The sequence below is a fragment of the Fistularia commersonii genome, chromosome 35 (genome assembly GCF_037954325.1).
Source record: "Fistularia commersonii isolate RoL2024-O1a breed Wild chromosome 35, RoL_Fcom_v1.0, whole genome shotgun sequence".
NCBI lineage: Eukaryota > Metazoa > Chordata > Actinopteri > Syngnathiformes > Fistulariidae > Fistularia > Fistularia commersonii.
The window spans coordinates 1,341,444-1,355,108 of NC_141318.1; the positions used below are offsets into that span (position 1 = coordinate 1,341,444).

The 13,665-nt window shown below is 40.0% G+C and overlaps 1 protein-coding gene across 2 annotated transcripts in view; it reads left to right on the top strand.

The window, feature by feature from the left end:
* sgcd (sarcoglycan, delta (dystrophin-associated glycoprotein)) overlaps window positions 1-13,456 on the top strand; it is a 202,219-nt gene extending 188,763 nt beyond the window's left edge. For both annotated transcript variants that reach the window (XM_086142134.1, XM_086142133.1), the window contains 3 exons: window positions 267-339; window positions 8,779-8,902; window positions 12,664-13,456. In XM_086142134.1, the coding sequence (XP_085998260.1) occupies window positions 267-339; window positions 8,779-8,902; window positions 12,664-12,849 (383 nt within the window). In that variant the 3' untranslated portion in view covers window positions 12,850-13,456. The remainder of the gene's footprint in view (window positions 1-266; window positions 340-8,778; window positions 8,903-12,663) is intronic.
* The last annotated feature ends 209 nt before the right edge of the window (window positions 13,457-13,665 follow it).

A 13,665-nucleotide genomic window follows, 5' to 3' on the forward strand; every position in this document is an offset into this window, starting at 1 on the left:
TAAAGACGCCCCAAAAATTCACCCTCTCATTCACACCTGGAGAACCCTCTAGAACCCTCTAGAACCTTCTAGAACCTTCTAGAACCCTCTAGAACCTCAGCAGTCGTGTGCGGTCGTCCCTGCAGTCCTCAGCCGTATGGATCCAGGAAGTCTCAGAGATTATGTCCATCGATCGCTCAGGAGTCGCACCGTGTGTGTGTGTGTGTGTGTGTGTGTGTGTGTGTGTGTGTGTGTCGGCCTCACGCCCTCCTCTTCCTCCCCCTCAGGTGCAGAAGGAGCCGTGTTCAGCAAGTCGGTGGAGACGTCGCACGTTCGAGCCGAACCCTTCAAGGAGCTCCGGTGAGTGAACGCCAGGGGGCGGGGCTTAAGGGCGGCGGGCGAGGGGGCGGGGCTTAAGGTACCGTCACCTTATTGATCGGCGGATTGATCGGTCGCAGCAAACACCAGGAATAATTCGTGGGTCGGGAGAAGCACTTCTGTTGTGCTCCTTCCCTGTGTGTGTGTGTGTGTGTGTGTGTGTGTGTGTGTGTGTGTGTATAGATGTGTATAATTATGTGTGTTTGTGTGCATACGTGTGTGTCTGTTTGTGTGTGCATACATGACTGCGTGTGCATATGTGTGTATGTGTGTGTGTGTGTATATATGTGTATGTGTGCACATGCATGTGCCAGTGCACATGTGTGTGTGTGTGCATGGGAGTGTTTGTATAGATGTGTATCATTTTGTGTGTTTGTGTGCATATGTGTGTTTGTGTGCATACGTGTGTGTCTGTTTGTGTGTGCATACATGACTGCATGTGCATATGTGTGCATATGTGTGTATGTGTGTGTGTGTGTATATATGTGTATGTGTGTACGTGCATGTGCCAGTGCACATGTGCGTGTGTGTGCATGAGAGTGTGTGTATAGGTGTGTATAATTATGTGTGTTTGTGTGCATACGTGTGTGTCTGTTTGTGTGTGTATACATGACTGCATGTGCATATGTGTGTATGTGTGTGTGTATATATGTGTGTGTGCCTGTGCACATGCATGTGCCAGTGCATATGTGTGTGTGTGCATGAGTGTGTGTATAGATGTGTATATATGTGTGTTTGTGTGTGTGCATACATGACTGCTTGTGCATATGTGTGTATATGATTGTGTATATATGTGTGTGTGCACCTGCATGTGCCAGTGCATATGTGTGTGTGTGTGTGTGTGTGCATGAGAGTGTGTGTATATATGGCTATGATTATGTGTGTGTGCTTATTCGTGTGTAATTGTGTGTGTGTGCATGCATGACTGCATGTGCATATGTGTGTAAGTGCGTGCGTGTGTGCACGCATGTGTGTGAATGCATGTGTGTGTAATTGCGTGTGTGCGCGTGTGTTTACATGTGTGTGTAATCGTGTGTATGTCCGCACACATGTGTGTCCAGTGCATTGTCACACACACACACACAGACACAATTACACACACATATGAACACACACGCACACATATGCGCACACACACACACACACACAAATGCATACAGAGACACAATTATACACACATGTATGAACCTACACGCACATACACACATATGCACACAGATACACACAGACACAGTTGCACATACACATGTGCACACACATACACATATATATGCACATACACGTGCGCACACACAGACACAATTACACACACACAAATTTATGCTTATGCACGCACTCACACACACACATCTTGACTATCATGGTTTTGGTTTTAATGTTGGTTGGTATGATAATATATAATAAAAACAACATAAAGACAATAAAAATATTAATAGTTATTATCATTATTATTATGTTATTATGAGTTGTATTTTTTTACAAAGACAACAATTGTATTGATACTAATTCTGAGAATAATAATCAAAATAATAAAAAGCAATGATAATAATCACAGTTGAAATAGTAATTTTTTCATTTGTTGCAAATAATAATAATAATATTAGTATTAAACATATGATAAATAATAATAAATAATATGTAGGTAAATAATAATCACGCCGATAAAAATAATGACAATTTAAAAATATACAGTTGTTTTATATTTCTATATATTTATATTCAAATATAATATATATGACAACAGCTGTAACAATGATGCCTTAATCATGATTATGATAATGATAATGTGATATTTTTTAATATTAATATTTATAATACAATCAATAACATACAAATTATACAAAATAGAATTTGCAATTTATTTCAAAAATGCATCGTGACGCCGAGACGGAAAAGAAAAGCGCTCATCAATCGGAAGAAAAGAAAAAGAAGAAGAAAAAGAAGAAAATCACATTGCGGAGGAAGCTTGAAGCCTCCAAGTGATTGCACAGATAATTTGTCAGTCCGTCTCAAACAACATGTGTGTTTACGCATGTGCACGTGTGTGTGTGTGTGTGTGTGTGTGTGTGTGTGTTGGGAGGTGGGAGCAGCTCAGTGGAGCGGCTGCAAATCCAATCTGAGGCCGATCTGCTGCCCGGGGACGGGGCGCCGTTTGGGGCCGGGGCTCAACCACACACACACACACACACACACACACACACACACACACACACACACACACACACACGCACACAGTTGTGGGTTTTGTAAGTTTGCATTTCCAAGGGTTTATTGCTTTTTTGTCCCGAGAGTCCGAAGTATCTGATGTGAATGAGAGGGCGAACAGACAATGAATCGATGAACGAATGAATCAATGAATCAATCAACAAATGGATCAACGAATGAATGAATCGATGAACGAATGAATCAATGAATCAATCAACGAATGGATCAACGAATGAATGAATCAATGAACGAATGGATCAATGAATGAATGAACGAATGAATGAATGAATGGATCAATGAATCAATGAACAAATGAATCAATGATCAATGAACGAATGAATCAATGAACGAATGAATGAATCAATCAATCAATCAACGAATGGATCAACGAATGAATGGATCAACAAATGAATGAATGAATTAACAAATGAATCAATGAACGAATGAATCAATGAATGAACGAATCAATGAACGAATGAATCAATGAATGTTGTCTGTTCCGAAATAAGCTGCAATTTCAGTGACAACAATCACAAAGACTTACTCTGGTGTTTCCCAAGCCTTAACACCAAGCTAGCGCATGCTAACGCAACCGTTAGCACTGTTAGCAGCCTGTATTGTTGCTAGCTCCAGAAACAACCCACTGCTAACCAGTAGAGCTTTTCTCCTCCACCGCACCGACCCCACCGACCCCCGGCGCCGTTCGCCCGCCGCAACGCTCTGCCGAGCAATCAGCGGGTCGCCGCGCGTCCGCCGAGATTGCCATTTAACCCACGGACCGCGGCGTGTCGCCATGGCGACCCCTATCCCAGGATGCACTTACATGGCCGAACGGCTCGGACCGCCGTGTTCCCGCGGGAGCGTTTAGGAGAGGCGAGGACGAGGTGGCGGCGGCGGTAAGGGAGGGTCAAATGAAACAAGATAGAAAACATGGCCGCCATGGTTTTTTAAACGGCGGCGAGTTACAAACGCCATGATGGCGCCGGGTCGGCGGGGTCGGCGGGGTCGGGACGGGGAGGCGGTTCTAATCCTGCCGGCTCAGCAGGAAAAACAGAAGCGCAAATAAAACCCGTCGGGTTTAAACCGTCCGTTCCCTCGGACCGCGGCGCTCGGCGGGATAATCAGCTAGCAGGAGGTGATCAAGAGTGGCGGGGGTCACACACACACACACACACACACACGGACACACACACGGACACACACACCTCATTTCAGCAGCTCAGTGCAATCTGTTTCAGAGTCAGCCACCCGGCTGCCTGGAGAACATTGTGTTTTACCGGAGCTCAATGCGCCGCTGAGCTAGCGCACATCCCCGCTTGGACCGCGGCCGAGGCTCTTATCGCCCCGGGCGTTTCTTCGGGTTGACGCGCACACACACACACACACACACACACACACACATGCACATGCACGCGTCCGGGAGATGCATCTTAAGTTAAAGTCCATGGTGTCCATTCAACAAAAAAACTTTTTCATTGCTAACGGCAGCCTGTGTTTCCATGGTTGTCGACTCGCGTCGGTAAGCGGATGCTAGCTCGGAAAGCTAACTTGGGATCGGTGTCCCGAGAGTCTGTTTGGTCCTGCAACGGTTCAGATGATGTCAGGAATATCAGGAACAGACTCCTGAAGTGGTTAGCTAGGCTAAAGCTACCACAACCAATTGCTAATACCCTTCACTAACACCCTCCAATAACACCATTTGCAAACAACCTTTGCTAACACCCTTCACTAAAAACCTTTGCTATCATCCTTCACTAACAGCCTTTGCTAACATTGTTCACTAATACCCTTTGCTAACATTGTTCACTAATACCCTTTGCTAGCATACTTCACAAACAACCTTTGCTACCACTGTTCCCAAAAACCCTTTGCTAACACGCTTTGCTAACAACATTTGTTAACATTCTTTACTAACAGCCTTTGCGAACATCCTTCACTAACACGATTTGTTGACACCTTTGCTAACACCATCCGCAAATACTGTTTGCTAACACAGTTCAACAATAACCTTTGCTAACACCATTCGCAAACACCCTTTGCTAACATGCTTCACCAACACCCTTTGCTAACATCCTTCACTAACAACCTTTGCTAGCATGCTTCACCAACAACCTTTGCTAACATCCTTCACTAACAACCTTTGCTAACACCGTTACCAAACACCCTTTGCTAACACCGCTCACTTATACCATTTGCTAACACTCTTCACTAACAAGCTTTGCTAACATCCTTCACTGACACCCTTGCTAAGACCATTTGCAAATACCCTTTGCTAACATCGTCCACTATTACCCTTTGCTAACACGCTTCACGAACAACCTTTGCTAACGCTGTTCGCAAACACCCTTTGCTAACACCATTCGCAAACACCCTTTGCTAACATGCTTCACCAACACCCTTTGCTAACATCCTTCACTAACACCCTTTGCTACCACCATTCGCAAACACCCTTTGCTAACATCGTCCACTATTACCCTTTGCTAACACACTTCACGAACAACCTTTGCTAACGCTGTTCGCAAACACCCTTTGCTAACATTGTACACTAATACCCTTTGCCAACAACATTTGCAAACACCTTTCACACTTTTCGCTAACACCGTTGGTTAAAATTTGGGGTTCTGGGTTACATTTTTCTTACTTTGCTAAACATGTGATCAGTTAGCTTCATGTCAGGATACGACCGTGAAAAATTGTGAAATCGCGTCGGCCCAGATCTGTTTTTTTCGCCCCCAAAAACCGTCAACCCCCTCCCCGGGCGCCTTTGTGAGCGTGAATGCTAATAGCCGATGTCGGTGCGGGAGAAGAAGAAGAAGAAGAAGAAGAAGAAAAAGAGAAAGAAATACAGATAGGAAGAGACGTGGGGGGATGGAGGGGCGAATGAAACAAATTAATTTGGTCTAATTGCCGTTTCTCGTTTTAAATCGTCTTATCGGCGAAGCAAATGTTTGGGAATCAAACACGCCGCGTCCGACTGACAGTAATTAGCGTCCGAGACGCGACGAGGGGGTTTATCTGCGTGTCATGGAAGCCGGTGTTTATACGCCCCAAAACATATGCAGATCTGCAGCCATGACTTACTCCAGCTAAATGTACTCCACTGTATGATTGCATTCATACAGTGTATATTTACATTTATTTATGTTTATACATTTATAAGTAATTGTATGTATATGAGGATGAAACATGGGGTTGGGAGGGTCTGACTCATGCATATATATATATAATTATGTGCATATTGATTGATTGATTATACACACGCATATACATATACATATATATGTATATGTATATGTATATATATGTATGTTTGCACACACTTACATCTACCAGTATATGAATATATATTATGTATGTCTATATAATAGACATACATACATACGTGTGTGTATATATACAAATACATAAACATAAACATATATGTATAGTATATGTATATACCTATAATGTATGTATATATTATATGTATGTATATATACATATATATATAGATATACAAACACATATATATATTATATATATACATACATTATAGACATACATATATGTACTATGTGTATATAATATATATGTGTTTGTGTATGTGTGTGTGATTATATATAGATGTCAATATGTATATTTATATATATATATATATATACACACATACAGGACACACATATATATATGATATAAAAATATTACATACATATATATACTATATATATTTGTGTATGTGTTTATATATGTATATATATATATACATATTTATACATTAACTATATACATATATACATATTTAGTCTGTATAATAGGGTCAATCTTGATATGATCTCGTATATATGTATATATGTATATATATATATATGACTGTGTGTGTGTGTTTATATATACGTAAGTGAAAATCTGGGTTTGCTCCTGAGCATTAATATCTCACCCACAGCCAGTCGTTGTCAAGGTTACCGCAGGGGTCACCAAGCAGCGCCCCCTGCTGGCCACCTACGATAACCAGAGGGTGCGGGGGTCTTAAATTTAAATATAAAAAAAAAATTACCCATAAATGGAGAAACAGATTGACACATTTATTTTATTTTTCAAAGGCTTTATTGGTTATTTAAAAAAATAGACTCCTCCTGCTTTTTCATCACAAGGAAAAGACCAGTCAGAGTGGATTCATTGATTAACATTTAGATGAATCAGCGGCCGCTCGTCTCCAGGCCGAGGCAAATGTCAGGGAGCTCCATTCATCTGAGACACGTGTGTGTGTGTGTGTGTGTGTGTGTGTCAACCTCACACACACACACATCCATCGGCATCTACACCTGCTCTGCCCAAGTATTATCTGTAGTTTTATAGAAACACAAACTCCTGCTGTCGAACATCTCGACTGCTTCGACCCAATTAGAGAAGTTTCTCTTTCACATTTTTTTTTTCTTTTTTTTTTTCTTTTTTTTTTTTTCTCGGGCTCTCAATTTCACAGCCGGCGAAATTTAGTTAATCCCGTCGGCAGCGGGAGTTACCAGACGGGATTATGTGCAAATTAAGGTTGTTATACGGCTTCCTGCCGGCGTTTAGCTCTTGGGTTCTTCGTTCCTGCAACGTCTGGACGGCAGGTCATCAGGAAGAGGGGCGGAGCTTAGGATGGACCGGTCAGCTGTCAATCAAAGGGTCGGCTGTCAATCAGGGGGTCAAATATCAATCCCAGTGGCACCTGTCGATCTAGGACTCTCCTGTCAATCACAGGGTCAAAGGTCAATCATGGGGTCGGCTATTAATCATCAGCTCACCTGTCAATCATGGGGTCGGCTATTAATCATCAGCTCACCTGTCAATCATGGGGTCAAGGGTCAATCATGACCTCGCCTGTCATCACAGGGTCAAAAGTCAATTATGGGGTCAAATGTCAATCATGGGCTCACCTGTCAATCACAGGGTCAAGGGTCATTCATTAGCTCACCTGTCAATCACAGGGTCAACTGTCAATCATGGGGTCAAAAGTCAATAATGGGGTCAAGGGTCAATCATGGCCTCACCTGTCAATCACAGGGTCAAGGGTCAATCATGGGCTCACCTGTCAATCATGGGCTCACTTGTCAATCATGACCTCACCTGTCAATCACAGGGTCAAGGGTCAATCATGGGCTCACCTGTCAATCACAGGGTCAAGGTTCAATTATGGGGTTACCTGTCAATTACAAGGTCGTCTGTCAATCATGGGCTCACATGTCAATCATGGGGTCAAGGGTCAATCCTGACTTCACCTGTCAATCATGGGGTCAAGGGTCAATCATGGCCTCACCTGTCAATCACAGTCATTGGTCGTATGACAACACGGAAGGAACGTGCACTAACGAGCGTGTGAAAGGTCACACGTCTCCGTACGACGAGCGGATAAATGAATATTTACGTCCTGCTAGACGAGCGAGCGAACGCTTGTTTGCTTCTGTGACTCATGAACGTTTGTTTATCTTCACGTCACGTGAATGAGGGGGAATTCCATCCCTGACCTTTGACCCCGGAGGTTCCTTTACACCCGCCGAATAAATAAACGAACCTCCGAGCTCCCGGAGCCTCGTCGGGGTTTGTTTTCGCCGTCTCTTTCGGCGGCAACATGAGTTTCCTTTGTTTGTTTTCGGGGCCGAATTAATATTTGACTCATTTAAATACAGATGAAGATGTTTGCCAGCGCTAACCGTCCCCCCGCTGCTTTGTTAGCTCCGTTAATTAGCCATCCGATTCCGAGCGGGGAAACCGAAGACGCCTCACCCTTCCCTGGAGCACACACACACACACACACACACAAACACACACACACACACACACACACACACGCTTGGGGTGTTTTGAACGTATAGCAAAAACTAGCTTGTTGTGTGTTGAGTGGACGACTGCGAGGGTTTACACACTTCATAGAACACACACACACACACATGCAAGGTCGGTCTGGAATGCAGGAAACTGTCCCAAGGAGGGATGAACACACACACACACACACACACACACACACACATTTGCATGAATAATTAGCGCCGGCGGAGGAAATGCGATTCATCCCGGTTTATCCTTTTGACAAATACATTAGGAACCGCCTTCAACGTGTTAGAAATACATTTAAGAAAACAAACACACACACACACACACACACACACACACCGCCGTACGGGTGCTGGCAGCCATTTTGGAAAGGCTAACGATGCTAAAATCGTCGGATTCATCGGGAAGCTTTTTGCTTTGCAGGCTGGAGTCGCCGACCCGCTCGCTGCTCATGGAGGCTCCGAAGGGAATCCAGATCCTGGCCGAGGCCGGAGACATCCAGGCCATCTGCAGGAACGAGCTGCGACTGGAGTCCAAAGACGGGGAGGTGAGCGACACACACACACACACACACACACAGGCTGTTTTTTCCTGTTTTTTTTTTTCTGCAAAATGTGGAAGTGTTTTTTTTGTTTTTTTTTTTTTTTTTAATTTATATTTTCATTTTATCTATATTTATTGTTTTAATTTTGTATGAATTTATTCGTTTATTTCATTGTCTAATTATTTATTTGTTGAAAAATAAATGTTAAAGTTAATAAAATTTGATGTTAATAATTAATAATAATTTTCTTCCTTTTATTTTGTTATTGTGTTTTGTTATATTTGATTTTTTTCTGCAAAATGTGGAAAAGTGGAAAAATAATCAAAGTGTTTTTTTTTTAATTTATATTTTCATTTTAACTAAATTTATTGTTTTAATTTTGTATTAATTTATTCGTTTATTTATTTAATGGTCTAATGATTTATTTTTAAATAAATAATAAATGTTAAAGTTAATAAAATTTGATATTAATAATTCATAATAATTTTCTTCCTTTTAATCTGTTATTGTGTTTTGTTATATTTGATTATATTGTATTTTTTCTCTTTAGCCAGTCAGTTTGCTGATTTTTTACTTATTAAACCCTTATTTTATTTTACCCACGAAAATACCTTCATAGATTTCAATTTTCAGGATTTATTTCTATATTTATTCACCTCCTAGATAATAGTATTATACATTCAAAAACATCTATATTTTATTTTTTATTCTTTATTTGTTGTTTCTTTCTTATTTCATTTCATGTGTTTTCATATTTCATGTTTAATTCTTGTCTTTGAAATGTATGTTAAATATCAAAACAGGTTTTATTTTGTTATTTAGTTATTTCTTCTATATCATAATTTTTTTTTCCTTTTGATTTGTTATTTATTTATTTTTGTTTGTTATTTTATTTCACCCGTGAAAATACCTTCATGAATTTCAATTTTTCAGTATTTGTATAAATATACATATATATATACACACATATATGTTTATGTATTTGTTTATTAACCTCTTTGATAATAATAATTTGAATAGTATACGTTCCAAATCTTTTATTTGGTTATTTCTTCTATTTCATTATTTTATTCAATAATTTTCTTCTTTTTTTTCTTTTTTTTTCCAGATTTAGTTTGTAGGTTAGTTTATCGGTTAATATCCCTTTATCTTATTTCACTCATGAAAATACCTTAGTTGCAATTTTTTCCTTGATTTATTAATCTTTTTATTTTATTTTATTTTATTTTATTTTATTTTATTTTATTTCATTTTATTTTATTTTATTTTATTTTATTTTATTCATTCATTCCCTCATTATTTATTAGTATTTGTATTCTGGATTTATTATTTTTCCTGTTCGTTTTAATTTAGTTCAATTTAATCTAATTTAATTTAATTTAATTTAATTTAATTTAATTTAATTCAATTTAATTTAATTTAATTTATTTTTAAATGACATTTTTTCCAGGCTTTTCGAGCTTAAACACATTTATTTGCTTGTTTTTCTGTCCGTTCATTCATTCATTTCATGTTCGTTTTCTTTTCTCCTCCGCGAGCCGGCGCCGTCACCGGAATATTCATGGCGTAAAAGTTCAGACGAGATTTTTTCCTATTTTTCAATTTTTAATTCGGTAATTAAATTTCATGACGGTTAAAAAATAATGAAAAAAGAAAAGAAAAGTTTCCTTGTTAATTATCAGCATGTCCTTTCTGAGCTGAGATAAAAAAAAAAAAAGAAAATAAAAAAAAAAAACTGCTCTTTGTCCGTCCGTCAGCCCGGGACGGGGTATTAAATCTCCACACACGCACACACACACACACACACACCTTTTTTTGGCATTAAAAAAATAATAAATAAAGTGGTTGCCGTGACGACGATGTCCCTCTCGGCCCTCGGGCAGCCGAGTGGAAAACACACAAAAGTTTTGGTTCATATTTATTCATTCTTTTCTCTCTTTCTTTGTTCCTCCTTCCATCTCCAAGCGCTGCTTGTTTACCCTCCTCCTCTCTGATTGGCTGCGCCCGTGACTCGCGGCGTGCACGTGGCGTCTGCTGGAGGTCAGCTGAAGAGGAAGATGGAGGGTTTTTAAAAAAAAAAAACAATTATTTATGTTAAGAGGATGTGGTGAAACCGTCCAATTAAAAGCGGGCGAGGAGGTGGAGTGCGCACGTGCGTGTGCACACACCCTCGCAAGTGCACGGCGGGGGTGTGCGCACCGGTGAAAGTGGCGGCGATTTCACGTCACATGACCGAAAACGGAGGCAGATTGATAGAGGCGGAGCTTAGAATTGGATGGGACAGCTGTCAATCATTGGATCAGACGGACGAACGAACGAATGATGAATGAATCAGTGAATTTATATGTGAATGAATGAATGGATGGATGAATGGATGCATGTATATATGAATGGATGAATGAATGAATGGATGGATGGGTGAATGAATGAATGGGTGCATGAATGAATGGATGAACGGATGCATGTATATATGAACAAATGAATGAATGGATGAACGGGTGCTTGTATATATGAACAAATGAATGAATGAATGGATGGATGAATGGAAGAAAGGGTGCATGTATGAATGGATGGATGGATGAATGAATGAATGAATGGGTGCATGTTTATATGAATGAATGAATGAATGGATGAACAGATGCCTGTATATATGAATGGATGAATGGATGGATGGAAGAAAGGGTGCATGAATGAATGGATGGGTGCATGTATATATGAACAAATGAATGAATGGATGGATGGATGAATGAACGGGTGCATGAATGAATGAACAGGTGCATGTATATATGAATGGATGAATGGATGGATGGGTGAATGAATGAATGAATGAACAGATGCATGTATATATGAATGAATGGATGGATGAATGAATGGATGAACGGATGCATGTATATATGAATGAATGAATGAATGAATGGAAGAAATGGTGCATGTATGAATGGATGGATGGATGAATGAGTGGATGTACAGATGAATTAATTAATGAAGAGAAGGACGAATGAATGAATGGATGAATGAATGAACGGGTGAATGAATGAATGGATGAACGGGTGTATGAACGGATGGACTCGGAATCAATGAATGGTTGAATGGATTGAGGGATTAACTGATTGGTGATTGGAATGATAAACAGATGAATAAATGAATGAACAAATGGATGGATGAAAGAATGGATGAATGAATGGACGTATGAACGAGTTAATGGAAGAAATAACTACATTATATTGAAAGAATAAATAAGAAAATTATGTTTTTGTTTGTTATATTTATTCTTTAACAGATGAAGTTGTTTTTATCATAATTACCCTTTGTGTCATGTTTCCCATAAAAATACTATTGATGCTATTTAGTATTTATTTATTTATTCATTAAGTCATTTATTTATTTTAATTTTGTTTAATTGTTTGTTTATTTTGTTTTTTTGTTTTACGGATTCTCCTTTTTGTTAAATTTTTTTTCATTTAAATTTTTGGTTCACTGACATTCATCGAGTGTGAACGTCTGCATGTTTGATTGACAGCCGCTCCTGTGATTGACAGGCAGTTAAGCCCCGCCTCCAGTTCCAAAGACGGAAAACAACGTACCAACACCCACACACACACACACACACACACATTTGCATGTTACAACATTGCAACAACAGCATAACAAAACATTTATCCCACCCTCCACCATCCTGGGCTCTGATTGGCTGCAAGCATCTCTTCCCTTTCAGCTCCCTGTATTTCCCAGGTTTTTATTCCAATTTTATCCATTTTCCCCAGATCTCGCTGGACGCCCGGAGGATCCGCCTGATGCGGCTGCCGGAGGGGAAGGCGTCGACCAGCTCCTCGTCCTCCGGCACCCGGCAGACGGTGTACGAGGTTTGCGTTTGTCCCAACGGGAGGCTTTTCCTGTCGCAGGCCGGCACCGGTTCCACCTGCCAGATCAGCAACAACATCTGCCTTTAGAAACCCTCCATCCTGGACGGGAGGACGGCGGCGGCAAACACACACACACACACACACACACACACACACACACACACACGCATTGGCCAGTCGGGAGGATTTTGCAGAACACACACTCTGCGGAGTCACAGCAACTGGACCTCGGATCTCCGCCTATGTTTTTTTTTTTTTTTTTTTTGTTTTTCCCCCCCGCGGGAGCCAGTGTTTCGGTGACCAGACGGTGCGTAAAATAAAATAAAATGTAAAAAATGCAAAAAAAAAAAAAAAAAAAAAAAAAATGTTGTTTCGGACATTAATTAAAAAAAAAAAAAAAAAAAAAAAAAAAAAAAAAAAAAAAAAAAAAAAAGGATGAAGCCTTCTGAAGACGGAGTCCCGGACACTCTTTGTACGGCCGGCGGGCCGGAGGTGTCAGACTCTTTTAACGACTCTGTTTCCTGTTTGGTTTGTTTGGTTTTCTTCGGATGATGTAGCTTCTTTCGGAAAAAAAAAAAGAAAAAAAAATTGAAATAAAAGGGAAGCTCCGCCTCCTGCGATTCGGGATTATACAACGGCTGATGATGATGATGATGATGATGATGATAATAAGAATAATAAAAAAAAAAAAGCTACTGTTGGTAACACACTGTTCCATTCTGAATGTCGCACCACACACACACACACACACACACACACACACACACGCGCGTGGCGAAAAACCCGTCCAATCCATTTGTGGAAATTTTCGTTGCCACGGTAACGGCTAACCCATTTACATTAATTTGTTATTTATATATTTTACATGTTTATACAAATATTTATGAAAGTAATTTTTTTCCT